Below are 26,517 nucleotides of genomic sequence, written 5' to 3'. Positions count from 1 at the left end.
CACGGGAACACAGACCTTCCTCTGCGTTTCCAGTTCAAACCGCGGCAGATGCCGGGTCTGGGGCCCGTCGAATACACCCACGGCGGGTTTATTGCCAATTCGAGGCCAGCACCACCTTCCTTCAGCAGCTGCCAGAGGGCGCGTCAGGGGCCCGGCCCGGGACCCGCCTGCGGCGCTCGCTGCGGGACGGACCCGCTGACTGATCCGGGCGCGTCCCGGCCCTTAACGGCCCCCTCCGGGCCGCCGTAGCGCCGCGCGCGGCGCGCGGGGGCTGCCGGGACGGGGCGTGTGAACTTGGGCGCGGCGCGGAAAGTCGGGCCGCGAGTGCGCGCGCGGGGCCGGGATCGCGCGGCCGGGCCCAGTCGGGGCGGGCGGAGCCGCGGCCGGTCCGGTCCCTCAGGCGGCGCTGGGCCGGGCCGGCGGGGCGAGGAGCGGGGGCTCGGCCCGGTGCCCGCCCGGCCAGGTGCGCAGCGCCGCGGGGAGAGCGCGGGAGCGGGGCCGGGTGGTGGCGATGCTGATGCCGCGGGGCGAGGCGCGCCGAGCGGCTCCTCCCGCGGCCTCCGGGGCTGGAGGGGGGAGCGGGAGACAAGCTCCGTGTGAGGCGGGAGGAGCGGCGGGGAGTGGCTCCGCGGGGTGATGCCGAACGAAGGCGTGTGTGAACCCTGAATTTCTTGAGTAGTCTTTTGAGTGTTAATGCTCCCGGCAGTTAGAATGTACGGCCTAAAGCTGTGTGGAAACGTCCCGCAAACTTTGGCTAAGGGGTGGTTATGTTTTCAGCTGAAGGGAAGGCTCACGTTTAGAGTTCTCGTTTGTTGGCTGTTTAAAATTACCGGGGTACAAAGTTGATAGTCAACGTTTCAAACCAGGCACTGGTTAGCCTGGCTTTAAGTCTTAAAACGGTGTCAGTCAAAACAAGTAGCAGTACATTGTTCCTGGCCTTTTTGTTTTGTAATGTTTTGTAAGCTGCGATGAAAGGTGACTGGTCGCTCATATTCTACTGCCAAAGGTTTAGTTTAAAGGATTCTCGGATGTCTCCTTTGGAGTGGTGAGAGATGAACGCTGAATGAGTCCTTTAGGTCCATACTCCCAGCCTTCCCCTGCAACAGTTTGATTCTGGTTTGTATATCCCCATCTACTGGTGAGAAATGGGTCCTTCAAATACTCGGAGCTTCGTGGTAGGCAGCTGTGAACTGTGGAGATAAAAGCTTCATTTTAGTCTCTTGATGCCATAGAGAGGATGGCTTTGTGAAAAAGAAATCACACACTTCCTGCAAGAATTCAAGTAGCAAAAGCTTGGAGTGTCTGCTGCTTTCACTCGTGTATGCAGCTGAACGGTACTAACTGTTTAACTCTCCAAATAAATGTCGCAGTCATCAAGAGAACTTCAACCGTACCATTTAAAATTGTTACTTTGAATTGTTAGGTTGCCTGTTTTATATTTTTATTTTATGTGTTTTCACTTATTTATTTCTGCCAAAACAGGTGCAGCCATGCAAGAAAGCATACGTTTTGCCTCATCAGGAGATGACATTAAAATATGGGATTCCTCAACTCTAACTGTGGTGGAGCAGTTCAACCCACATACGCCCTCACATCCAGTCAGTTCACTATGCTGGGCCAGCAATAGTATCCTTTACAGTTTCAGCCATATTTTTGTGGGTGTTCTGCAAAATTCCACTGGTTTTTTTCTTTTTTTACTAAAGTGTTTGTAAAACACAGACCTGATGCGTTTTGAAGTCTCATATAAAAAAATTGGTATGTATTTTGTGGTTCTCCGTGTTGAAGAATCAGTTCATGATGGTAAATAATTCTGAAGAGGTTTCTTTTCTCTTAGGAGCCCACGCTTTTCTAATGGCTATAATATGCCTGAATTGCCTGCCAACTGTAAAGCTTACTCATTTGTTTCTTCAGTAGTTGATTATGATACTTGCTTTTAAGACAGTGCTTAATTAACTGACAAACTTGAACAAAGCAATTGCTAGTGTAGTAAAATTCTGTACATAGTGTAGTGAGGAAAATTGTAATCAAAGATTTTTTTTTTCCTGGGGCAGCTTCTCGTTGATTCTGATAGTCTTTGATAGTGTACGCTTACCTCTAACCCTGTAGGCAGTGGTTTTCTTTCCATTGCTTGTAGCATTTGGAGAGGAAGCACAAAGGCGTTGGCTGTGTAGGAAAACATCCATAGGATGGTGGTGGTTTATCATCAAAATAGATCTGACCCATTTAGGTCTTTCACCTCTGACTTGGAAGCCAGTTCTAGGATAATGATATGAGGGGCCAAGTGTTGGATGAACGTGTGAAAAATCTCAGAGGGCTGTCAGATGAACAGCTTGTATGGCTGTTACAGAAGAAGGTGGTGGTGCCTTGTCTTGATGTAGAAGGAGGACAGGATGCTGGCACATAGCAACTGCAAGTTCTGAATATCTGTCCTCTAAGTCAATGTATGAGAAAAAAGTGACACCAATTGGCACACAAATGCATGTTTTAGCTATGGAGCTTTCAGAGAATATGAAGCACAGATATGTTTTCATGTATATGCATACACACTTGTATGTGTTTGGTAAACTTTATCTGTAGACAGTCTGTCTTAAATGCTTTCTGCTACCAAGTCTCCTCTTCATCTCCCAAAACTGAAACAATGAAGGACCTTCCTTTATAGACTTGTCAACTTGTTAGGGATAAAGCATTAGTTTAGGTTCTGCATAGTTTTGTAAAAGTCTGAAAAAGTGCCTTAAAATGATGAAAGCAATAGCAAGCACTACCTAATGGTTCTCTTGTGTTAAATCTAGGCAATTAACCTGTATTATTCTTAAATGAGCAAGTACAAAATCATAATGGGCATTGGCCTGGAGACTAAATGATTAATCAGTTTGTTTGGTGGCAGTGCAGGTGCAGTCTCCCTGCTCTGTAGTTCTATAAATGTTCCTATTACTTTGGGGTACTTGCTTTCATAAAAGGTCCTTTTTGGCCTTTTGTTTTTCTTTTCTCAGTACAGAGTGGGAGAAATTAGCAACTGCTCATTGTACTCTAGGAACTGTATGGTGAAGTAGTCTTAACATTTGTCATGACCAGGACCATTCTTTAAATCCATAGGCTACTAAGAGCAACAGACATTCCTTTGAACTAGTGACAAATGGGGCTCTTACTTGGGGGTGTGGGGAAACAGAATTGTGGACTGGATAAGCTGCCTTAGTGGTAAAGAGCTCTTAAATAATACCTGGCAGATATTTCTTGTCTTTTCTCTCAAAGAAACTGCTCTCTTGCATTGGCAAGTAAGGGCTGCAGTTAATTCAAGAGCTTCTTAATGAAAGCTTAGAAAATAGCCTTATGTTTCTGTTTCTAGGTCCCTTCAAGGTACAGTCCTTTAGACTGTTTAGCCAATCTGTCTTCTGTTCAATAAGGGAAACTTCCTGTTGCTTTTATTAATCACCAGTATCCTACAATTATGCTCCTTAACTTGTGACAAAGATAGATACCTGGCCACTGCTTCTGCTGCTGGTGATAAAATAGTTGTTTCAAGCTGTAAAAGCAAACCTGTTCCACTCTTCGAAATAGCTGAAGGAGTAAGTATGAGTAATGCTTTTCCCTTATTTTTCCACACTTCACTTTGTATCCTGTGTGTCTCACATCTGTTCTGCATATTGGCATCAGTTTAATTCTAGTGTTGTTAGAATTGACACATATGTAAAAACATTTCCTTGTGTATTGTTGAACACATATAAAGAGTGGGGGCAATCGTGCTTTTAAAACAGTTCTGTCAGTAAGAAGATACAGATGCAGTTATTCAGATATGATCACTTGAGGCAGTTGGTGGTTCAGATGTGATCTAACGTATAGGAGATAGACTAGAGCTCAAGTTTGAACTCATTTTCCAGCTTGAACTGGCAGTATTTTGCATGCCTATGAATTGCACCTGGGAAACACTGGAGTCTATGTAGAGGTTGTTCTTGGAGCGTACATATGCCAGCTTCTGGAATTGCAAGAAACATGAGAATGTGTGTTGTGTTCAAGGCTTTTTTTTTTTTTTTTTGTTCCTCTGTTAAATGGAAGTGGGGCACTTCAAAAAGCTGGGCTTAGTTTTAGATGAGTCCCTTCACATGGTCACTTAAATAGCTTGTTAGTGTTCTAAACCATTGTAATTATTCTCCTTGGATATCTGTTGTAATGCTAATTTGGACTGGAAATTTTCTGAAAAGTTGTTCAAACCTTGCTTTTAGGGTGCTGAAAACTCTTCAAAGGTGGAGCGTTTGTCCTGAAGATTTCACTGAATTTGATCTATAACTGATGCAATTCCTTGCAATTTTACCATGTCAATAATTAGATGGACTTGTTTTTTCTTCAGTTAAATCTTGAGAACTTAAAAGTGAATTTTCAACTTGATGGAACTGAATAATAATTTGTCCTCAATGTAGGCCTATCACTAAGATTGACATTTTTTTTTCAAAAGCTGGTACTTCAGTGATTATTTTAAAAAGAATCACTTAACCAAATTATGAGGTTTGCTGCTATAATATTCCCTGTAATGTTTAGGGAATGTGAAGTATGTAACTTAGGCAACTTCTTGATTTTCTTCTAAAGAATTTTTTTTCCTTAACTTAGGACTTTTTTTTAAAAAAACCTCAGTATCTGAATAAAAGACTATGATTGCACTTTATGGAGCTATAATTTAAAGGGAAAATGCATACTGGAGGAAAAAGTGCCAAAAAATTTTAAATGGGAATGGGGAAGTGCGAGCATTTGAGGGTTTATTAATTAATATGCTTACATTTTCAAGTATATTAAATGTATGTCCAAACTGGACTGGATTTTAAATGCCTTTTGATGGGAAATGGCTGTAGAGTATGAAAGGATCTGTCAGTGGGACTATTCGTGCTGGTGAAAATGAAAACACACATCAATATGCTTTTAAGTAGATTTGAATAAATCCCTTAATTATCTTTAACATACTTTTTTCTTCTTTCTCCATTAGGCAAAACAGACATGTGTGAGCTTGAATTCTAGTTCTTCACATGTTGTCAGTGGAGGCCTTGATAACACAGTTAATATCTGGGATTTGAAGTCCAGAAAGATTTACCGCAGCCTAAAGGTAAGTTTGGTTGAGGAAGAACTGCAGCTTTCCACTCCCAGGTTTTGCTGCCAACTGTAAAAAATACACTTTTTCTAAGTCTGGTGTCTGTAGTATCAAGGTCACAGATAGGAGCTAGCACACATCTGGGTCTTGTTGAAGTTTGTGTTCTTTATGAGCTGTAAGTAGCAAATTTAACAAACATAGGTAACTTGGTGTTTTCAGAGTACAATTCTATAATTATATGTGCTTAAATTTTCAGAATAGACTTCTTATTTTGCAAATTTTTATTGATATTGTCTGATGGGGATTTTTTTCCAGGAGTTGCATTCCAGGTAATTGCTGTTTCTAGTATGTCAAGTGAGAAAACACTTCTGTATTTGTAGAGTACTGTAGCAGAACTAATGTTGTGCAAAACTGGGAGATGGTTTTCTTCTAACTGATCCAGTATGAATTCTCTAAAACCTTTTTATGATGCACAAAACTTAGGATGGCTTAGTATCTTTCCCAGATGCCTTAAGCAGTGGTTTGCCCTTATTTAGCACCACTGTTTTAAGAGGCTATGAAACTTCAGCTTTGATTTATACATTTTTTCCTTGGACTTACAGTTTGAAACAAAACTGCTAGGTAGCCAGTACATTACTTTAAATATCTATTCCTACCTTTTGGGTTAGAAGTACTCGATTTTCTTCCCCTATATAGGAATACAGGGAACCAATAATATGTTCATTATACAGAATATCATCACTGCAAATGACTACTGAAAAGCTAGTTGGTAGATACGTGTGTTAATGCTAAAGGCGTCAGAAGGGGAAGTTGGCAGTAGCACATCAGATAAACAAAAAATGTATTCAAATATCAATGGTTTCTGGGAGACTTTACTTTAAAAATAATGTTCATAACGCCTGTGGTAAATATCTCTGTGGTTGTCCTGTTAAAATATTGTGTATAACTACATGATGATCTTTACTAATTTATTAAAACCACCTAATGCAAACAGAGAGTGGTTATGATTGATCTTTGGTATGTTTTGCTGCTGCTTTCTCTGATATTTCATAACAACTCTTAAATCTTTTAAAATGTTACAGATGGTCATAAAAAATCAAGCTGAAGTTTTTTTGCAAAAGCATAAATTAGGAAGAATGTCTAACTCTCTCTCTCTAACCTCCCTTTCCCGCAGGATCATAAAGATGAAGTCACGTGTGTTGCATATAATTGGAATGATGGCTACATTGTTTCTGGATCTTTGAGTGGTGAAATCATCCTGCACAGTGTTACCACCAATTTGTCAAGTACTCCTTTTGGTTATGGCAGCAGACAGGTAGGCTGTGTTAAGTTCCTTTGAGGTATTAAGCTTAATTCACAGTCTTTAGAAATTGAGAGTACATATCAAGAGCTTTTAAGTTTTGTTACTCTGTTTCATTTTAATTTTTAAGAGTGCCCTTAAGGGAAGGAAAAAGCAGGCCACTGTGTGCATTATAGCCTTAAATAATAGGTAGCATCGAAATACAAACTTTTCAAGTGCCTTAATTTCTATACAGGTTAGAGCAAATTTTACTTGTAGACAGTGGTTCCTCAAGAACAAACTTTTAGACATCTTAGAACTGATTAAAGCACAGTTGGTTTTACAAACCAAAGCAGGATTTCAACTCATGACTCGATGATATTGTTGCAAAGGGCAAAGATCATGTAGCCTGGGTTCTAACTTACTCAAACCTATCTGTATGGTAGGGGTGAATACAGGCCTGTATTTGGGAATAAGTTTATTTAATATGGAGATTAAAATTGCACAGCTGCTCAAGGAGAAAAGTAATGAGGTTTTATCTTACCTACTTAGCTGTTTAGTTAATATTTGGGAGAACTAGTTTGAAGGAAGATTGTGCACAAGACAAATACAAAGCATATGTACTACTTCAGGACCTTGGTAGGGTTTGCCACTGCAATTCCTTTCTGCAGACTCAAAAGATATTAAAAGAATTAGTGGGTATGACAAGGGGAATTCCCTTGATATGAGCATTTGCAGTAGTAAATGAGCTGTGTTGTCCCATTGGGAATTCCACTGTGTGCTCTTAGTGAGAATTGTCTTGTCTTAGGGATAGCCATGTGTTTGAGTTCTAGACATGCTTTCGTTTTTTACTGAATCATTTTTACAGAGGCAGGAGCTGCCTAGGGGATGCAGAACTGTTGCTTTGGTCCTAAACCTGACCTTTAATGTTGCGAGGAATATTGAAGTTGTGACTTATTCCTTTTGTGTTACTGCAACAGCTTTTTCAGTCTTAGATTGCAGATAGTGTCAAATTAAATTTTTCTCCTGTCTAGCACGAACAGTATAACTTGGTGAAAAATCTCTTTCAATCTCATAGCATCTTGGGAATTATGGTATACTTTCTGATGAAAAATCTCTGTTAAATTTAAACTATCTCTGCTCTTAGGTGCTGCAGTGTCTTTGATCCATTGCCAGTCCCATACTTGTGTTGAAGCAAAATTGTACTTCATACTTGGTTTGATCTTAAAAATCCATCTATACAGTCAGGTCATTTTTCTGATTTGATTGTTACGGTCTTATGAAGAATGTGGATGTGAGGCAGGAGCTACAGGGAGGCCATGGCTGGATTATGCAGCTGAGGTGAATATCCAGAGCGAGGACTATGCTGCAAGTTAATTGGAAAATGAAGAAATTCTTGTGAGGATGATTTGCATGAACTTGTTTGATATATTCAGTTCTTTCCGCAAAAAGTGATTAGGAGTGGGAGAGATGCCATGAATAACTACTTTGTCAGATGAAATCAAGAGGTCTGCTGCAAAGCTGAGTGACCTTTAGGATGGATAAAGCTATTCGATGTGTTAAAGTAATTGCAAACAAAGAGCTCCTGTTCACATTCTGAAAGGTCTATAACATTTTCTTAGGGAGAGCAGTTATTTGATTATAGCTTTAATTTAAAATGGAATTGAGCTGTGATTTTGTAATGAGTTGGCTAGTTGGATGTCCCAGTTTACCAGCTTGTCTTCGATCCTAAAAATGGTCTTTACTTTTATGTGCAGAAATGGCTTTATTGTTGTTTTGGGTTTTAATTGGAGAATCAAAGGATTGGTTCTGCAGTGGAGCAAATATCTGAAGACTTGTGTAATTCTGTTAAATTTAAAAAGCCTTTACTTGATTTATAGCTTAGGGGCCAGGTTTCCTTAAGAGTAAACTTGAATAGATAAACAGTGTATTATACTGTTTGATCCTGGCACTAGTTGTCTGACTTAGGAAGGGTCACCACTCCATAGTAACTTTTTTTAGAATTGAGGAATGTGAAGTCTAACTAACCTTATAAATTTTAGCTTGTCTGTGTTTGATTCAGCATGGTGGAATGTAGTTACCTTGCCAGTTAATTTCTCATGTTGTGTAGATTCTACAAGTAGCAGAATAGCCCAAGGCTGCCGTGCTTTCTGTGTCTTTAAACAAAATTCTTTTTGTAGGAGCATTGGCCTATATTCTGTTAATTGATTTTAATTTAGAAACACCTTTGTGTTTTATTAGAATTGAGTTCTTGCACAGAGTTGTTTGCAGATCCCGTAATTTGTCTTTGCTATTGGCATTCATTTAGACTACCAGATTCTTATCTGCCTGCTGTTGGGAGGATAAATTAAGGTTTGTTTCAAAACGTAATGTTTGTTCAAGTCTTCACTGCCTGATGCAATTCTCCTAGCAACAGGATTTAGTTCAGCTGTTTGAACAGCTGGCTGATTTGTAAAGGAGTGTGATGGATTCTGGCCACTCCATATACTGAAATGTTGCTGAAGTGGGGAGCAGTGGTAATATGGGGAATGTAGGCATATGAAAGAAAATGGAGAACTTGCCGAGACCTGTGAGATTAAAAGGATAAAGGAGAAAAGGAAATGGCCAACTTGGTAGGATAGGAAGGGAGGTTTGATAAGAGCTAGAAGAGAGTAATCTTGGTGGGCAGAAGGACAGGAGTGAGAAAATTAAACATGAACAGATGCCAGAGCAGTAAAGGGGAAGGTATTTGGAGGTGAAGAATTGAGAAAAATGTGAGAGTCAGGAATGTTTCATATGTAGATCCTGTTTGTAATTGAAGCTGTTACTCCTGAATCTCTCAGTATTTTTTCAATGTAAATAAACAGAAAAATTATGATAAAAATGTCTCCATTGTGTCCAGTAGAGGACCATATTAATGATGAGGAGTCATACTCATTCCTATTTGAATATGCAGTTGAAAGTGCCACCTCTTTAAAGCAGGTTGAAGCAATTTGGTGTCCAGCAAGACATGCAATACAAGTGCTGGAAATGATGCTGGAAGAATATGAAGCAACACGTATCTCCATTAAAATGAAGTTAAAGACAGAAATAGGATAAAGGCCAGTACAATGTATTGTGGTGTGGTCTATGCCAGAATAAAACAATAGCTTTTTGAGAGCAGTTTCAGGCAAATAAAATATAAGAGCACTCATTGGACTGGACTTGAGTAAAGTACTTGATTCAGTGCTTTGTGAGAAAATACTAGAGAGGATGGGTAGGAAACTCTTTACATTGATAAATCAAACAAATATTTTCTTTCATTATCTATCTTGTTTAATAGTTTCAGTAGTGCTTATGATAGTAGAAGTAAGGTCAACAAAACTGGGGAAGGGTCTGGAGCACAGGTCTTTTGAGGAGCAGCTGAGGGAGCTGGGGTTGTTCAGCCTGGAGAAGAGGAGGCACAGGGGGGACCTTATTGCTCTCTACAACCGCCTGAAAAATAGGTACTAGCAAGGTGGGGGTTAGTCTCTTCTCACAGGTGACAAGTAATAGGAGAAGAGAAAATGGTCTCAAGTTGCACCAGTTTAGATTGGATTTTAGGACAAAATTCTTCTCTGAAAGGGTAGTGAGGCATTGGAGCAGGCTGCCCAGGGAAGCGATTGTGTGACTCTTAAGTAGAGCTATGATGAAACCCAGTGGGAAGGCATTTGCCCATAAGAGAGGGTTGTATCAGTATCCAAAAATGATTGAAATTATAGACACGGGAATAACTGTGACAGAGTAGAAAGTGGGGGGATAACCGAGGCTCTTCTTTTTAGAGTAGGATTTCAAAATTCCTGAGGGAAAGAAGGCGTTGGATTTCTTAATAGAAAATGACGATGAGTGAAACAGACTCAAAAAAGAAAATGCAATCTAGGATATTTCAGGGCGGGTATTTACAGTATAAAATGGATGAAGCGTTACTGCTGTTGCAAAGACAGTAGCAAAATATTTTGAGGATCATAAAAGATTTTAGTTGTCCATATTCAAGACAAATTCTTACTGGGAGAGTTGCAAAGAGACTGATGGTACTGGAAAACCAGTCCTGGGGGACTTTCTCACTTATTTTTTATATAGGAAAATAAAGCCTGAAGGAAGGTGAGGTTGCTGTTCATTAAAACAGGGGAAAGCGGCACTGGGGAGTTTGGAAACAGTTTTAAGTGTAAGGGCATTATGGTGACAGGAGTGAATAGGTGCAGATGGATCATAAGTAAAATTAATCAGGAAATTGAGTACTGTAATTTAGAATTAGAACAGTGAGCTTCTGAAACATCCTCTGAAGCAATGTGGTGGAAATGAAGTATATTTTCTGAAAGGCAAGTAAAATTCCTGGATTACCTGGTTCTGTGACAGCGAGGCTGCGTGTGATAAACCACGCATGTTATTCTCTACTGTGGTTTTAGTCCCCAGGTTGAAGTCTGTTCTGCAGGACCTACATACTTGCTTAACTCTGGAATCTGTGTCTTATCAAATTGGCTTATATCCAAGTACCTCAAATCAGTGAAGGGGAATTAAGTTGAACATTCTTGGCAGAAGACTAGTTGGTGAAATAATGTACCTTTTCACTCCTTTAATTTGAGATGAAGTGTGATTCTTTTTTTTTTGTATGAAGGCTGATAATTGCTGAAAAATTGAGAAATTTTTAGAGAAGTTTCCTTTTCTTGTCCTTAATTTTGCTGATCAGCACATATGGTACCCCATAATAGTAAAAAAAGTCTGCCCCTCTGATACCAAAAATGGTATTGTAATGGAAAATTAATTTTTCCGGTTTTACTATTTGTGTTTCAGAGTTGGAAACCTTTGTAGACTACTTTAACTTCGTATTCCTTATCTGTTTGTGTCTTTAGAAAATAATTTAATATCGTGTTTAATATTGGTATTAAAATTCATTTTTATGTTTGTTTTACAGCCTGTTCGACACTTGAAATATTCATCCTTTAAGAAATCCTTGCTGGGCACTGTTTCTGACAGTGGAAATGTAACTCTCTGGGATGTAAATAGCCAGAACCCATATCATAATTTTGAAAATACTCATAAAGCACCAGCCTCAGAAATCTGCTTTTCTCCAGTCAATAAGCTGCTGCTTGTAACTGTGGGTTTGGATAAAAGAATTATTCTCTATGACACTTTAAGTAAAAAGTGAGTATATGAAAGACCTTTTGATTTTAGAAGATTCGTTATTTGGGTTTTATAAACTGAAAAAACGTGGCTAATTATGACATGAAATAATTCATTCAGCCCCCATTCAGAATGGTTGAAGTGGTTGGCATATTGCTACTGGAGAACTTGCCCCATAATCTGTTTTGCTTTTTAAGTTAACAAACAATTAAAAAACTCCAAGGCGTGTGGGAACTAATTGAAGCCCAGATTATGAGTGATGTTCCCCAGTGCTTGTGTGTGGGCTTTTCTTGTTGATACAGAGCAGTTAACCTCTGTGAGGGACAGTACAGCCTGCTTTTCTAGTTAGGATAAAAGATGTAACTGTGGTGCACAGAGCTGCTGAGATAGGGGAGAATATTGGCTGAAAAAGCAGGAAATATGGGACATTGGTGAGGGGACTGTGTAGTAAGAGGGTAGGATGGCAAGTGGTTTCGTGGGACATTGGTTTTAGCGTGAGTAGTGCTTTACTCTAGCTGAGTAAAAGCAGGAGTCTGTTTGCATTTTGGAAAGGTGTAGTAGAAGGATGCAAACTAAGACCTGAAGTTCTTCCCAGAGCTGTGGGAAGGGTAGAGTTGATAGGCTTGGAAAGCTAGAGGATGAGAGGATGTATGTAGTATGATTGCTGCTGCAAATGATGATATCAGTAAATAATGTTGGTGTTTGCTATTAAGAAGGTAATGTGATCCTGTCCCCATGAAGTCTTTTGGGGCATATGTAGTTTTTTTTCTTGTTGAGCATGAATGCTTAGTATAAACCTAATCCACTGTGTCTTAAGATAGTTCACTGAATTTACTTGGCATTGGAAGTTGAACTACTGACCTGTAGCTGAATTATGAAAGCTTTGATATATATATATATATTTTTCTTTTAGATATTCTGTGTAGAAAAGGCCAGCTTCTGAATTCTAAAAGATCCATCCTGTCCTTTTTCATATTTGAAGGTTACTGACAACAATTGTAGCTGATTTTCCTCTGACCACAGTAGACTTCATGCCTGATGGTACTACTTTGGCTATAGGATGTTCCCGGGGAAAGATCTGGCAGTATGACTTAAGACAACTGACATCACCAGTGAAAACAGTTATTGCTCACAAAGGCTGTGTGAAATGCATACGTCTTCAGTTCAGTAGCACTTTTTCCAAGGTAAAAAAAGCTTTCCTTTTTATTGTTCAATATGCAAATTAATGAAAGCAAAGCATGAGTTTAAGTTCTAAAAAAAGGTTAGCATTCACTGTCTTAAGCATTACAGATGCCAACAAAATCAGATCATACCAGCACAGAAATTATAAACTGCTTAGTCTTAACTGCCTCTTTAGGCATTGTTAATTTGGAATTCCCCCCACTCCTAGCCTTAGTGTAGAAATAAGCGGAACTTAGTCTTCTAGGTTTTCTGGTGTGGATATGCTGCCTTTGCAGATCAGTTTGTAGCACCTCAGGTTCATTTGTAGGCAGTAGCAGAAAGGTCTGTAATGGCCCTTCCGCTTAAGGAGAAGACACAGGGCTGCTCACCTTGAGATGTTTTGTGTGTCCTCTGTATGGACTTTTTGCTGGCACATATAAACAGTGGAGAAGTTAACTAAATAATAGAGAAGACTTAAGAGGTTTTTTCAAGGCTTAATTAGGCTCTACTGTATCCAGAAACCCTGTGCTTTCATTTAATGGACACTGAGAGAACCTTTGAAATGGATTCTTTACCACTCTGAGACTTTCCTTCTCCTTTAGTACACTTATTGCTAGTGGTTAACTATGCCTGTAAAATTTGGAGTCCCTAGTAATGTAATCCCTTATTTCTCCTATTGTCTAAACCTGGGATCAAAATTGACTCATGCAAGGTCACTCCACTGTTAAATTCTGTTGCTATCTTTGTGAAGGTCCTCACGGTATCTGTATGATAATACGAATGTTTCCCATGCTCTTTGAAGTTACATTAAGATACCGTTTTTTTATATTTATAAAGGCATATCGCCTAGGCAACCTTTACAACTTGAACTGAATTTTTTTGCTGTTTTTAAAAAGGAAAGTATATTGGGATACATTTTTACTTCTGGCTGAAGGCATAATAAATTATCTTAATTGGTTCTATTTTTTCTTCAGTCTAACCTTACAGGTTCTTCAAATAAACCTGTGTCCAAAAGAGTAGAAGTTAAAGCTGGTAGTAATCTTGGAGGAATTCAAAATACTGGCATCAAAAACATTGCCTCTCAAGCATCAGCAGCAGTTTCCTCTCATCTTACATTGACTAATGAGAATAAGGGAGGAGAGATTTTTCAGGAGAAAACAGGTAATTTTGTATTCCTGCTCTTACAGTATTTGGCATAATGGTGAAGATGGAAGCAATGTTTCGTGTTTTGACCATTACAGTATAAAAATTTCACTGAGGGAAGGGCATTTGTTAGGAAGTATTGTGTGCATATGCATGCACATCTGCATCTTCTTTTCCCTCCCCACTGCATAACACATGCTGTGAGACTGTAGGAGGTAAATTGGGTCCTACTATAAGCTTAAGACAGGTGAAGTCTTATTGTGGTGGCACTGTGGGACTATCTCTTGCATTCTGGCTTCTTGTAGATTATGTACATAATGTAGTTACTGATACAATTTCTACTTGGAATGCAGAGCTAAAGGTTTGTAATTCTGTTAACAAATAGGAGTAACAGACCTCATCCAAAAAAAAAAAACCCACAAGCAAGCAAAACACAGAGAAAAAAAAACCCAACCTAGTCCAAAAACCCAAGTGACAACTGAACTGTATTTTTGTGAGAGGCATGATTCCAGTATCACATGGTAGGAAAGATGTTAAATATAGTTGCAAGGCTGATTAGTTGTATAACTGTACTTGCTATCTATGCCTCTGAAATTAACAAGTTCTTCGTAAAAATTCTGAGCATTCCGAAACTCTGCCACTGTGTGAAATGTACTCTTAAAATTTTATTTATTCAAGAGTTCTGAAAATATCAAATCAGTGACACTGCTAGTTTGATTCTTGAAAAAAATCCTCAATCCATTTTAATGCAACAGTACTTTTCCCCTCCCTTTTAAAATAAGGAGAAATACATTTAGTAACAGTAATTAGGCAATAAGCCACTGCAGTACGTAGGCATGTGTATTAATGACCTCCCTTGGGTATGCAGTAAAGTATGATGTGAAGTAGAATGTTTCCTGTGTATGCAAGAAGTGCTGCTAATCAACATTACTGAATGGTGAAATTTTTATTTTGGTTAAAACATATGATTTATTATCTTTATTTGAAGGTGTAATGTCTGTTACCCCTTAAAGAGGACCATGCATAATACATAAATGTTTTAAGAAAATAAAGGCTTACCAAGTAAAACAGTTTTCTAATCTGAGTGTTCACTTTAAAAGTAAACACCTCTGAATACTCCAGAAGATACAGTCTTTAAGGTTAAGAATGGGAATGGATGAGATACCACAAATGGCATTTGTTCTCTGGAATTTCTTCTAGAACCTGTTTATGGGACTTAACTTTGGAGAAATAAGGGACATTCAGCAAAGTAATCTGATAGCATATTTAAACAAAATGGAAGCTTTCTACCACAGGTAGTTTTAAGGTACAAAAGTATAAATGAAGTCAGAATGTGGTGAGAAACTTGGATGTACTTTGAGCGGGCTTCCCATAAACTCCTATTTAACAACTGTTGTCTGGTTTAGGTACTTAACTACATTTAGATTACTGGGAATGGGTAAAAGTGCACAAGACATTTTGACCCAACTTTACATTACACTTTCTCCACGTAGATCCTCTAAATTTTGGCACAGGTTGATATTGCATTTCTAATTTGACTCAGTATACCAAGTATTTACTTAACTAGCAAGTGCAATCCTGTGTTGGTGTCACAACTGACACATCTGAAGAAGTAGGGAAATGTAATATATTAATACATTTTTATATATTATATTTAATATATTAATACATTTAAATGTGGAATCTTAAACATGACTCAGGTTCCACTTAAGGTAAATACTTGGACATGATCAATTGCGGTCACCCACTGACACTGACCGTGCCGTAATTATGCCTCCCCTGCTGGGGGAGAATTTTAGAGTCTTTGCCAGGAGCCCGAGAGACGAATGGGGCTATCGGCCTTCTCTGCTTTCAGATAGTTGTTTATTAAGCCTTATCAGAGAAATAGAACCACTTAATGTGACCCAGACATAGCACAGAGCAGAGAATGCAGGAGAATGCCCAATTATCAAGATTACACAGTCTTTTAAAGGTAAATTAACCAATGGTCACTGAAAGCATACATTATTTTTACTTTTCCACCAATGTATAATAAATCATCTAGTCACGTAGACAGGAACTGCGGAATTCTTTATCCAGTCATCCCAAACTACTTCTACTGCAGAATATGGAGTAGTAGAAGAAGAAGGAGGTCTGGAGAACAACAACAATCCTCCATTTTGAAGTTTTTTGCTTTTATCTATTTACTATATTAACAAACCCAAATCATCTCAATTTTTCACCCTGTGACAATCTTACATAATATTTATTCTATCACCTAGTTCACACCAGTGTAGGTTCTAATTCTTCCCAGAGGATAGGCAATTTTTTCCAAGGACAAAGGTCAAAAACAGTGCTGTCTAGGGGGGTAGAACCCTTCAAAACAGGCAGAGAAATATTCTCTGTACTCTGGGTTCCTACAACCCACACAGTCATATTTGGATCACTTGAGCAAGTAATCCCACATAGAGAAGTACTTAGAGGTTTTATGAACATTTTATGAAATTATGAAAGTTTTTTTGGTGGTTGTCTGAGCAGTTTAATTAACCTCTCTAAAAACTGTAGTTTGAATAATTACTGGGCATTTTTTTGACTTACGATATGCTTCCATTCTTCAGACAACTGTCCTTAGTACCATGCATACAAAAGCCAACTTTTTTTTCCCCCCTGGATTGGGTCAGGGATGGGGCTTGAGGGTAAAGTGGGGAAAGGTCTAGGAATAAGTTTGGTTGGGGTTTTTTTGTCTGCAATTTTAACTCAAATTCAATTTTCTATTATTAGAATATATAAATTGATTTTCTAATATTAGAAATAAGCAGAGCATATACTAGCACTAGGAAAGCTTCAAAGAAGATGTTTCACATATTTTCTCTTGGAATGCTTAATGGCCCCAGTACAGCAAATTCCTCTTCTTGTAGAACAAATTTTAATTTTTATCATCTGGAAGTGGTTACCTTATTAGCAGAAGGTGCAGTCACTAGTTTTCACTTCACCTGATCCAGCATAAAATTGCTGCATCCATCATAATAGATTTCTCTGAACATGGGTGGGTTCTCCAGTTTTACAACCCTCCTCTTTAGCTTTAAGTTGTAGTCACCTTTGTTGACAGCCCACGTGAAGAAGTTAAAATTGCCCCTATAAGTGGTATCCGCAGACAGTTCTCAAGTGCTTATTGGACTTGCCAGGTGTCATGCTTGGTGTGAGATTGTTCAGCCATAATGTATGTTATTTTTGGAAAAGGTCAATTACTAACTGAATGTTATTGTTTTTTGAAGGTTTTCCCCATAGTTCCAGCTTGGATGTCATTCCATCTAAAGAAACAGATCATGGGAAAAGTGCTGAATTAAATAACTTTGATGATTTGGGTCGAAGTAGTTTAGGAGATGTGTTTTCTCCAGTCAGAGATGGTAAGTTACTAATACTGAAATTTGTAAAGCATCGTTTGTGTGCATGTAGTGTGACAAAATGTCATTTAGGTCTTATTGACTGCTGTACCTACTTGATATTTAAATTCGTCTTTGATTATGGACTTGATGCAGTGATACAAATAAACACTTCATTTGTCTTCTGTGTTCTGCTATTTTGTAGATATTATTGCAAATAAAGTGACTGAAGATCCTCAAGGAAAAGGAAGTGGTAAGCATATGCCAGTGATAGGCCTTTGGAGGTCTGTGCTAGTTCTCACATGCTGATTTTCTCATACCATTGAAAACAAGCAAATGACGAAAGCAGACACTGAAACAACTTTTCTGGAAATTGTTTGACATGTTGTGGCAGTAGCAGGAAGTCAAGAGTATGGTTCTAAAGTGATTGGTATTTTTCCTTTATACAATTTATAGTGATATACAGAGGCTTTTCCTGCTTTTTTTTCTTACTGTTATAAGGATGGTAGCAGCATAAGTTGGATTTAAGGATCTAGTTTTTGCGGGGTGCATTTTTTGGCAATTTCTTTTGTTAATCAGTTTTGTATGAGTGTGCAGGCATTTTAATTGTGGGATAGATTTGGTGTGGGTGTTTATTGACCTGTGTGTTTCATCTTTCCCATTTCATTTTAGGCCTGGATTTCCAGTCCTACCTTGTGGGTTTGGATTTTCTCCCACAGCCGACCACTGCCTTTCCAGTAAAAAGAAACCCAGTGGGCAGTAGTGCACAAGGGATACAGTCTAGCCCATTACATGCACTTGGGGGATCTCCAATTAAAGAAGAAGAACATCCAGAGACTGACACTAAGAAAATAAGTCTTGGAAAACAAGAATCTAAAGAAGTCTTAAAGCAGGTATTCTTGTTATGAGTGGTCTTCTTAGAATCTTGACAGAATGTTACTACTTGAAGAAAAAAATCCTGAATAATGCCTCATCTAATTTTATTTTGTAATTCTGTTCACACACTATTAACACTTATCCATAAAACCTTTTTTATTAGGTGATTTAGGTGAATTGGCCTTCAGCAATGGAAGATAAATGTATGTTTGTCTTAAATAAGATCAAGTTACATAAGTTTCCATGAAACAAAACAGGTAGCCTGAGGAGTATTTTGATTTTTTTCTAGAAAATCAAGAAGGATCACTAGGTGGTTGCACCAGTATGATTGATTGTTGTTTGTTAGATCAATTCCACCCTCTTCTTTCCCTGTTCTCAATCTCCCTCTTTTTCTTGAGATATCTTTAATATGCCTCTGCACAGAGCTTTGCTACTTTTGTATTGCTCTTGAGAAGTCTGAGTTTGCTAGGAATGATATAACTTAGTCACAGCAGTTTTGATGTGAAAATTAAGAGGCCCCCGCCTTTTGCACTTGCTTCCATGTGCCCACTTGAGGCAATTTGGAATGTTTTAGCAATCAGTTTTTCAGATATCTTGCTAGGAAATGAAAAGCACGTATTTCTGAGTAGATTCCTAAAAGCAAAAATGTTTGAAAGTGCATTTTGGAAAACTTAGTCTTCAAATGCAATTAGACAATTGTAACAAGTAGATTTCATCTTTAAAAGAAAAAAATATTTTTGTTGTCAGGTTTCAAAATCAAGCTTATCAAGCACAGAACCTATAACTTTAAGTTCTTCACCATCATGCACTCCTGATGCAAATGACAAACTAATGAAGAATATTCAGGCCCATCCTGCATATGATCTACCAGTAAATGGTACTACCTCAACAAGTAAGTTGATAATTTTGGCCCAATTCTAGGTGTGGTTGATTGTAAGCTGATTTGAAATCTCATAAAATGGACTTAGCATTAAAAAAAGAACATCTGATCTCGATTCTTTAAATCGAGCCAGCCCTCCTAGAATGTCTCTGGTTGCCTCTGAAAAGACTCATTCTAAATCTGTTTAGGTTTCTTTTACCAAGCAATATTTGAGGTAAAATTAATGAAATAAATTTTTTTTAAAGTATCAGGGTAATGCAGAATATGAGGGGGTTTTATTTGTCTTGAGGGTTCTCAATATTTTATTTTCAATTGTAAAGGTTCAAAGATAACATCACCTGTCAGTGCTGGAGTTGCAAGTTCGTTGTCAGAAAAAATAGCAGAAACCATTGGGAGTAGCAGACCAAATGCACCTCTGACATCAATTCAAATAAACTTCATTCAGAATATGATACAAGAAACAATGGATGACTTCAGGTACTTGTATTCATGCAGTGTTGTTGTTTTCAGTGACATGTTTTCTTAATGGGATGTTTCAGCATTTGCTCTTAACAAATTTCTCTTTGGATTAGAAAATTACACCATTTATAGCCCTATGTTTTAAAGTCTAAGTATGAAACTTAGATTTTAATAGCTCTGATGACTAATTAGACTGATGCCTCCGAGGGCTGTTGGTGTATGACTTTGCTGACGATTCCAGAATGAGTGAATATTTCTCAGGAGGTAAATGTAGTCTGCATGGCGAGGTTCTTACTCTTTTCCTGAAGCCTTGCGCTGTTTTCTTTCCCTTGTTGCTCATCTCCCTATCCCAGCTGGAGAAATTTCAATGCTGAGGAGAGTTTGATGTAGCCAGTTGACTTGTGTTGGCTTTGATTGTTGTTAGCTTGGCATGTGTAAGGTAAAACAGTGTGTGTTTATTTCTGCTGGTGAAGCTTTGCATTGAAATAATGTCTGTGCTGTAAGTGATGGTCGGTGTCAGATTACTTTGTGGATCCAACCAACATTCCAAGTGTTCTGAAAGAATTCAAATTAGCACAGTTCTATTTAGAGTGGAGTTTGAAGAAGGTGAAGAAGTTAAGAGAATCGTATCTAGGGGATCACTTCTCAACCCATGTTTAGGATGAAATAGGTTGAATGGCGATGATGGAGAGGAGAAGAATTGCTGGGCAGGGGAAATGCTGCTGTCTTGATGACAAAAAGCAATGCAAAACTATCTTAATAGGTCTGTGTACTATGGCTGTTCTGTATCTGCCAACAGAAAAAATACATCAGATGTTATTTAATGTCTTTACATAAATATAATATGGTAAAACTCACCTGGGATTTTTTGGCAATAAACATGCATCTGATGAAAACCTGTAACTGATGTGACTTAAAATGCAGTCTATGTATTGCAGATGTGTTTTCTTGAAAGTCTGTGTTCAGGCATCCCAGAGTTAGAAGTTATGCTTGCCAGTCTTTTACTTCCAGTACCTGAGATCTGGAGCCTTAAATACTGTGTTTTTCCTCTGACCTATACTTTCTGGAGTGACTGGAAAGGTGTGCTGGCCCCTTTCCCAGTTGTAAGTTGCAGATACATTTAAACTGATCATAAAGGATTGTTAGTACTGGAGTCAGTAAGAGGGAAGGGAACTATTGCAAGCTTCTCATTGATGTAACTACCTTTCAGTCTCTGGATTCTAAAGAAAGGATTTTTTTTTTCTTCCTCGCCTGAAATTCATTCCTCCTCAAGTAATGGGGGGAAAAGCCCTGGGCCTTTAGGAAAGGACTAGGAATAATATATGATTAATTTGGTTCCAAAAAGATGTTTGTTTCTTTTTCTCCCGGTCTTTGGGAGATAACCTCTATCTTTGGATTTATAAGATGCTAGCTGGCATCTATACTTGATACACTCAAAGAAGATTGCCTTCAGTAGGAGTTCTGTAGCGCAATAATCTATGGAAAGAGAAAGTGAAGATTCCCTTTGGGTTTGCTGTATGTTTGAAGAAAGGAAAATGAAGTAAGGTCTGTGTGCATCCGCTTAAGAAACACCTTGCTTTGTCAGGCCAGTGGTACCTGTAGCACAGCACTCAGTCCTAGATAACTGCACTGTGCTGCACTCTTCAGGAAGAACTTGTGAGCTGTCCTCCTTGTTCTTCCTCAGCATCTGGAACTGTTGTATTAGTCTCCTGTTCAGAGACTATTTTCAAGCATGGCTTTTGTAGTGTGGAATGGTTGTCCATGAATTAATGAATTCATGTCCACAGATTAACCTGGATTAGTCTATGGGCTTGAGGGTAATGTATCACTTATCACAGTTGATGTTTTGGGCCCTTTTACAAAAAGGTGCTGAAAGTCATGTCCTGAAAAGGTGTATCTCCAAGTACAGATAAATATCTTTCTCTGTGGTGCTTGTGATCAAGGGATTGAAAATCAGCTTTGAATGGTAAAATAAAAGGAGTTTATAGTTTGCAAGTGAAAAAAGAATCTTGGTATCACCATATATATGTTTATGTTTCTAAACTTAAAAGGTTCTACATCTTTGTGTATGCTCAAAAAATGGTACTTAAAAAATCAATGTCACAACAAAAACATTCCAAAAATATGTCGTAGAGGATTATGTTCCATGGTCTAAGGGTTTCTAGACTCTCGTTGGGAGTGAAGGTGAGGAATTGTGAAGTTTTGGGTGCTGAGGGTTGGAGAGAGACTGGTTCCTAAATAAGTCTAAGCATTGTCCTTTTGCAATTCTTCCCCCAGAGAAGCATGCCATCGAGATATTGTGAATTTGCAATTGGAGATGATCAAACAATTCCATATGCAGTTGGTACGTACAAAGACCATGATGGGAAATGTATGCACTTTTCAATTTTGGTAATACCAAATTTGGTAATATCAATCTTTTCTCAAAACTGAAAATGTATTTTATTTATTAAGACCAAGAAAGGGAGGATTTGATATGGAGGGGGAAAGTATGAATGGGAATCCGTTAAATTGTTTTTTGTTTGATTGATTAATAAAGGGAACCTGGGGATTGAGTAGGTATAAATTCCATATTTCAGGAGTTTTAAACAAATGGAGATGTCCTTTGGAAAGGGCCAAAGTCTGGGTAAGGAGAAGAAAGATGGAATTCAAATAGAAAGCTTCACTTGTATGTACTATATGCATACTGAGCTGTTCTGTATTCTTTAGCTTCACCTTTTTATGAATCTTTGTTCTTTTGATCTGCGTTAAAAAGACCTTGTCTCAGTACTGAGCATTTAATGGAACCTGCATTAGGAGATTCTCATCCTGAAGAACTGCAAAATATCCTTTGATAAAATATTCACTAATGTATTAATGGTCAAAATGCTGTATGTCAGCATAAAAAGGAAAATCTTACTTTTCTTATCAGAAGTTTTTAAAAACAGAATTATCTGCATTATTTCATTTTCAAAAGAAATATGAAAGCCAGTAGGGTAAAACTGGAGTTACTAACTTTATTACTACTGATTGGGACTTTTTTTCTTTTCTGTAGAATGAAATGCACGCTTTACTTGAAAGATACTCTGTAAATGAAAGCTTAGTAGCTGAAATTGAGAGACTGCGAGAGGAAAACAAAAGACTGAGGACTCACTTCTGAAAAATTTACTTTGCTAATTTTATTAGCATGAACTCACTACAGGTGATGTGTTGTCTATGGCAGATCATCTATCATCATTGAAGTATTGTTTGAAGACCTGCTATTATTTTGAACATGAATCTATTCTTCTAAGTAACTGGTGTAAGATACTATATGTAATTATAAAATTTGTAGCAGATAGGCACTGTATAAAGAACATTTGCATCCTCATGCTAACCACCTTGAGATGCAGCCGTCTAACAGAAAAACTGAAAGGACAAGTACATTATTGGAGTTTTAGCAATACGTAAAGTGCCTTTTCATAAACAAAATTAAACCAGGACAGATGCTTTTACTGTAAGAACTTTTTTATATATACCTACTTTTCTATCTGCTTCTTTATTCTGCTGCTGTCAGAAACAATCACTACAGCTTGCCTTTCAGATACTTTCCTTGAAGAAAAAGGGGAGCGAAAGCTCCTCTTTTGCACAACACGGAGTCTTGTTTACAAAGAGTTGGAAAGTACAGTAGTCAGTTAAGTTCGTTCAACTGGCAACTCTTCAGTCCTGAGTAAAACTAGAGCTTGAAAATATTCCCAGATTTCGTGCCACAATCTTTCTTGTTGAATTCATAAGTTTGTTGTTCTAACAAATGCTACATCAACTACACAATGAGATTTTTTTGTTATTACTTTGGCTATGAATTAGAATTCTTTTTATTTACATGTATTTGAATGTTGTCATAGCTTGTCTGATTTGAATGCAACTTTAGTCTTCAAAATGTAAGTATATTGATAATGTAGCCATTAATAATGCGGCAATGTGTAAATGAGGTCTTTCAGTCTTTGACTCAAGCACCTTTTGTGCCCAACCTCCCCTTCCATTCATAGTGAACAACACTTAATACTGAGCAGTTCTGTTGCGATTTTGAGTCTTCTTGGTTAGCATTATTGTGGCCTTCTTGAGATAGCTGCCTAACAAATCTATTATCTTGTATGATTAACAGCCATTAAAGAGAGATCATTACTTCAGTAGCATAATAGTGTGTATTATTATAATCATACTGGTGTGTAAACATTTCTGAAATGAAGCTCAGTGTGAAGTCCTGACTGTTGAAGTGTGTGGGATATTTGGCATGGCCTTTATTTTGCCAAGATTTAATTTAATCTTTAATTTTAAATTTCTTTAAAAATTAAATTAAAATGTTAAAGTGAGTTAAATTTTTTTCTGAAAGACGACTTCTACAGGTGCTTCGTGCTATTTAAGTTGTTCTGGAGGCTTCTTAATTTTCCCTCTAATACTTGCTTGTTTCTTTTCACAAATTCAAAACTCAAAGGAAGTCTGAAGAACATGGCAGGTTAATTAGTTACAACATCTAGTGTTTAAATCCATGATGACACTCTTCTACTAAATGAGTAAATAAATAATGAAAGCCATACTATATAGTATAACTTATTTTTATATGTTGCAAAACTAAAAGAAAAACTCCAAACCTGTCTATAACTTTTCCTTACCTTTTTTTAAAAAAGAGACTTCCTTTTTGTAATGTTATTCAATGAAAAACCGTCTTGTAGCAAAATGAGGGTGTTCAAGTAGCCTTTAATATTAGGAAAATGACTTAAAATGTCTGTTCTACTGCTTTTATAAGCTTTAAAAAGTATTTCTATATTACATATAACTTCATAGTGAAAGGAAGCAAAGAACATTGGGGTTTTTTTACTAACTTAACACAGTCTAGAGAGCTCTATGGTAAGTTCATGTGATATGTAAGCTTGACCTATAGACTACACAGTTCATGAAGACAGTAGTAGTTGAAGGTAACAAAAATATCTTAGCATTCTTCTACGTGCTTTCCAGTGTTAATGAAGTAACCTTGCATATTTCCGTCTCTTGGTTTGTTTCTTCAAGTGCTCTTGCTGGTGTACCCGGATGACAGCAGGGAATTAGACAAGTATCTTGGGTATTTTGCTTGTAGGTAATTTGTTTTCTTGACTCAGAACTGTATAATGCTTTTAATTCCCAAATGGCAGTGACTAGAGCAAGAGTGATTAAAAATATTTTTAGGGCTTTTGTCCATATCTCAGGATTACTGTAGCGCAAGTGGCTACACATGGTGTGTGGAGACCCACTCTGCCTATCACTATAAGGGTATGTTTTGCCTTGTACTCAATCTGATTTGTATGTTAAAATAAAGCTTGTTTTAACCTTTTTGAGGAAAAATCTGTGGTGACCTGCTTATTAAAGAGAATAATCTGTATTGTAATTGTTATGCCTCATCAGGCACGCTCTACCTGAAATTCTGGAGTAATCGCTCTTCTGCCTCTGTGGCTTTGTGTAGACCATCCAATCACTTCCACAGAAATGTTCACAACACCTCATGTTCTTGGAGTAAAGGACAGATGAGCAGTTTCCCCTTCCAACTTGAAAACTTACAGTCATGCCAGAGAGATCATGTTCACAGCTAAAAATCATGTTCAAGCACATGTTTTGGGCAGGGGGAATGATCTTGTCTCCGAAGGTCTTGGTGAGCTGGAGATCCTGCATCTTCTTCATGTTAAACTTAACGGATGTTTAATTTTTTAAATTCCCTTCTCTCATGCGAATACAGACTTACTGTGATGAGAAGTTTATTTGCAGTTTCCAGGTAGGTAAGGTTTGAAAACTGATTTTGACTAATTGATTTATTCTCATAAAAATGCAAAATGCCAGCATGTTCTTACTTCCTGGCTGCAGTCCACCAGTGCCGGATACACACGCTGTACTCTTCATAAGCACGACAAGGATGAATTTGGAAGTTGCACATTGCCCCTCCTATACAAGGAACATCACATACTAGGAGAAAGAACATGCTTTACGGACTGCATTGCCAAATTGTACAGTTCCTTGCCAGCAGATATCCTAGATACTAAAGCTAAAGATGAAAAATGATTGTAGATTATTTGTATATAAAGGTAACAGATCTGATACTGCTGAGTGCTTAAGGTTGACAGGTGCTGTGTCTGTGCTTGCCCACCAGTGCACTTGTGTCTGTGTGTCATTACTGCTGCGTGTCAAGAGCTGCACTTTCTGGTCTGTCTGTGTACAGCCATTTTCACATCACCTCAGGCCATGCATCTGGGCGATGCTGAACAGATTTCTCAGCTGTGGAAAGAATCTTGTACTCTTTCTTAAGCATCCTGTGCCAGGCACACTGGCAAAGATAAGCTACAAGGTCAGAGGGACAAGAATAAAAAATCTGAGGTGTTTTCAGAATTAACTGTGAAATTAGCTGTGATTCTGGATGTCTCTCTGTAGCCAAGGAACTACAGACACTACCTCTGCACTTCACATTTTCATATTTGTCTGGCACAGCTATAGGACAAGGAAACTTAACAGTGGAATCATACTCAATGACTGTTTCAAAAGTCATGGAAAGCACATCTTTTTTTAGCTGATTCTGGCAGTTGAAGCAGTGATACACTTGTGGGACTAAGCCACACATCCTTCAGATGTTCAGACGTGGACAATGTCGTATGTAGTGTGTTGTCTACAGCAGTTGTTAATAGCACTTTTTGCTACATCACCACTTGTACTAAAATTAGGGACTCATGAGATGTTTCCAATTTTTTTTGTGTGGAAAGCTGTACTAGAGCTAGAATGTATATCTAACATTCTCAAAATAAACTTTTGGGGCAGTGCATATAAAACTGTGGATTATTAAGGGCATCTTTGAGATGGTGGGGGGGGTGATGACACAAGAAAAACTGTTACGGGGAGCAAGCTTAAATCTGCAGAATCTTACAGATTATTCTCTCTTCACCTGGATGTAAACAACAATTGACTGAAAATGAAGGAAAGAGAATCGTGGGCTGCTGATGCTTATTCCTTAGCCTCATTAGCGCTTAAAACATCCAGACCTAAACTCAAGTAGAAAGCAGCATTCCCTGTTCTGGAGAGACTGTATCATGGCTGAAGATAGTTGGTGGAGTAACAACTGCCCTATTTATTTTGGACTGTGCCTATCCTGAACCACTTCTGGCCTCCAAATGCTGGTGCAGCATAAACAGTAATG

The 26,517-nt window shown here is 38.1% G+C and overlaps 1 protein-coding gene across 1 annotated transcript; it reads left to right on the top strand.

Moving 5' to 3' along the window:
• Positions 1-362: 362 nt before the first annotated feature.
• Positions 363-24,706, top strand: NEDD1 (NEDD1 gamma-tubulin ring complex targeting factor). The gene is made up of 15 exons (XM_048301991.1): positions 363-463; positions 1,483-1,626; positions 3,469-3,563; positions 4,970-5,086; positions 6,246-6,386; positions 11,260-11,489; positions 12,451-12,652; positions 13,604-13,790; positions 17,027-17,158; positions 17,340-17,387; positions 17,807-18,027; positions 18,758-18,902; positions 19,211-19,367; positions 21,627-21,693; positions 22,384-24,706. Exons 2-15 carry the CDS (start codon positions 1,491-1,493, stop codon positions 22,486-22,488), a joined length of 1,983 nt encoding a protein of 660 aa, XP_048157948.1. The 5' UTR covers positions 363-463; positions 1,483-1,490; the 3' UTR covers positions 22,489-24,706.
• Positions 24,707-26,517: the final 1,811 nt, after the last annotated feature.

This window comes from Corvus hawaiiensis, chromosome 4 (assembly GCF_020740725.1).
Source record: "Corvus hawaiiensis isolate bCorHaw1 chromosome 4, bCorHaw1.pri.cur, whole genome shotgun sequence".
Classification (NCBI taxonomy): Eukaryota; Metazoa; Chordata; class Aves; order Passeriformes; family Corvidae; genus Corvus; species Corvus hawaiiensis.
Note: the sequence above shows the minus strand (reverse complement) of the source record. Positions and strands in the feature narration are given on the sequence as shown.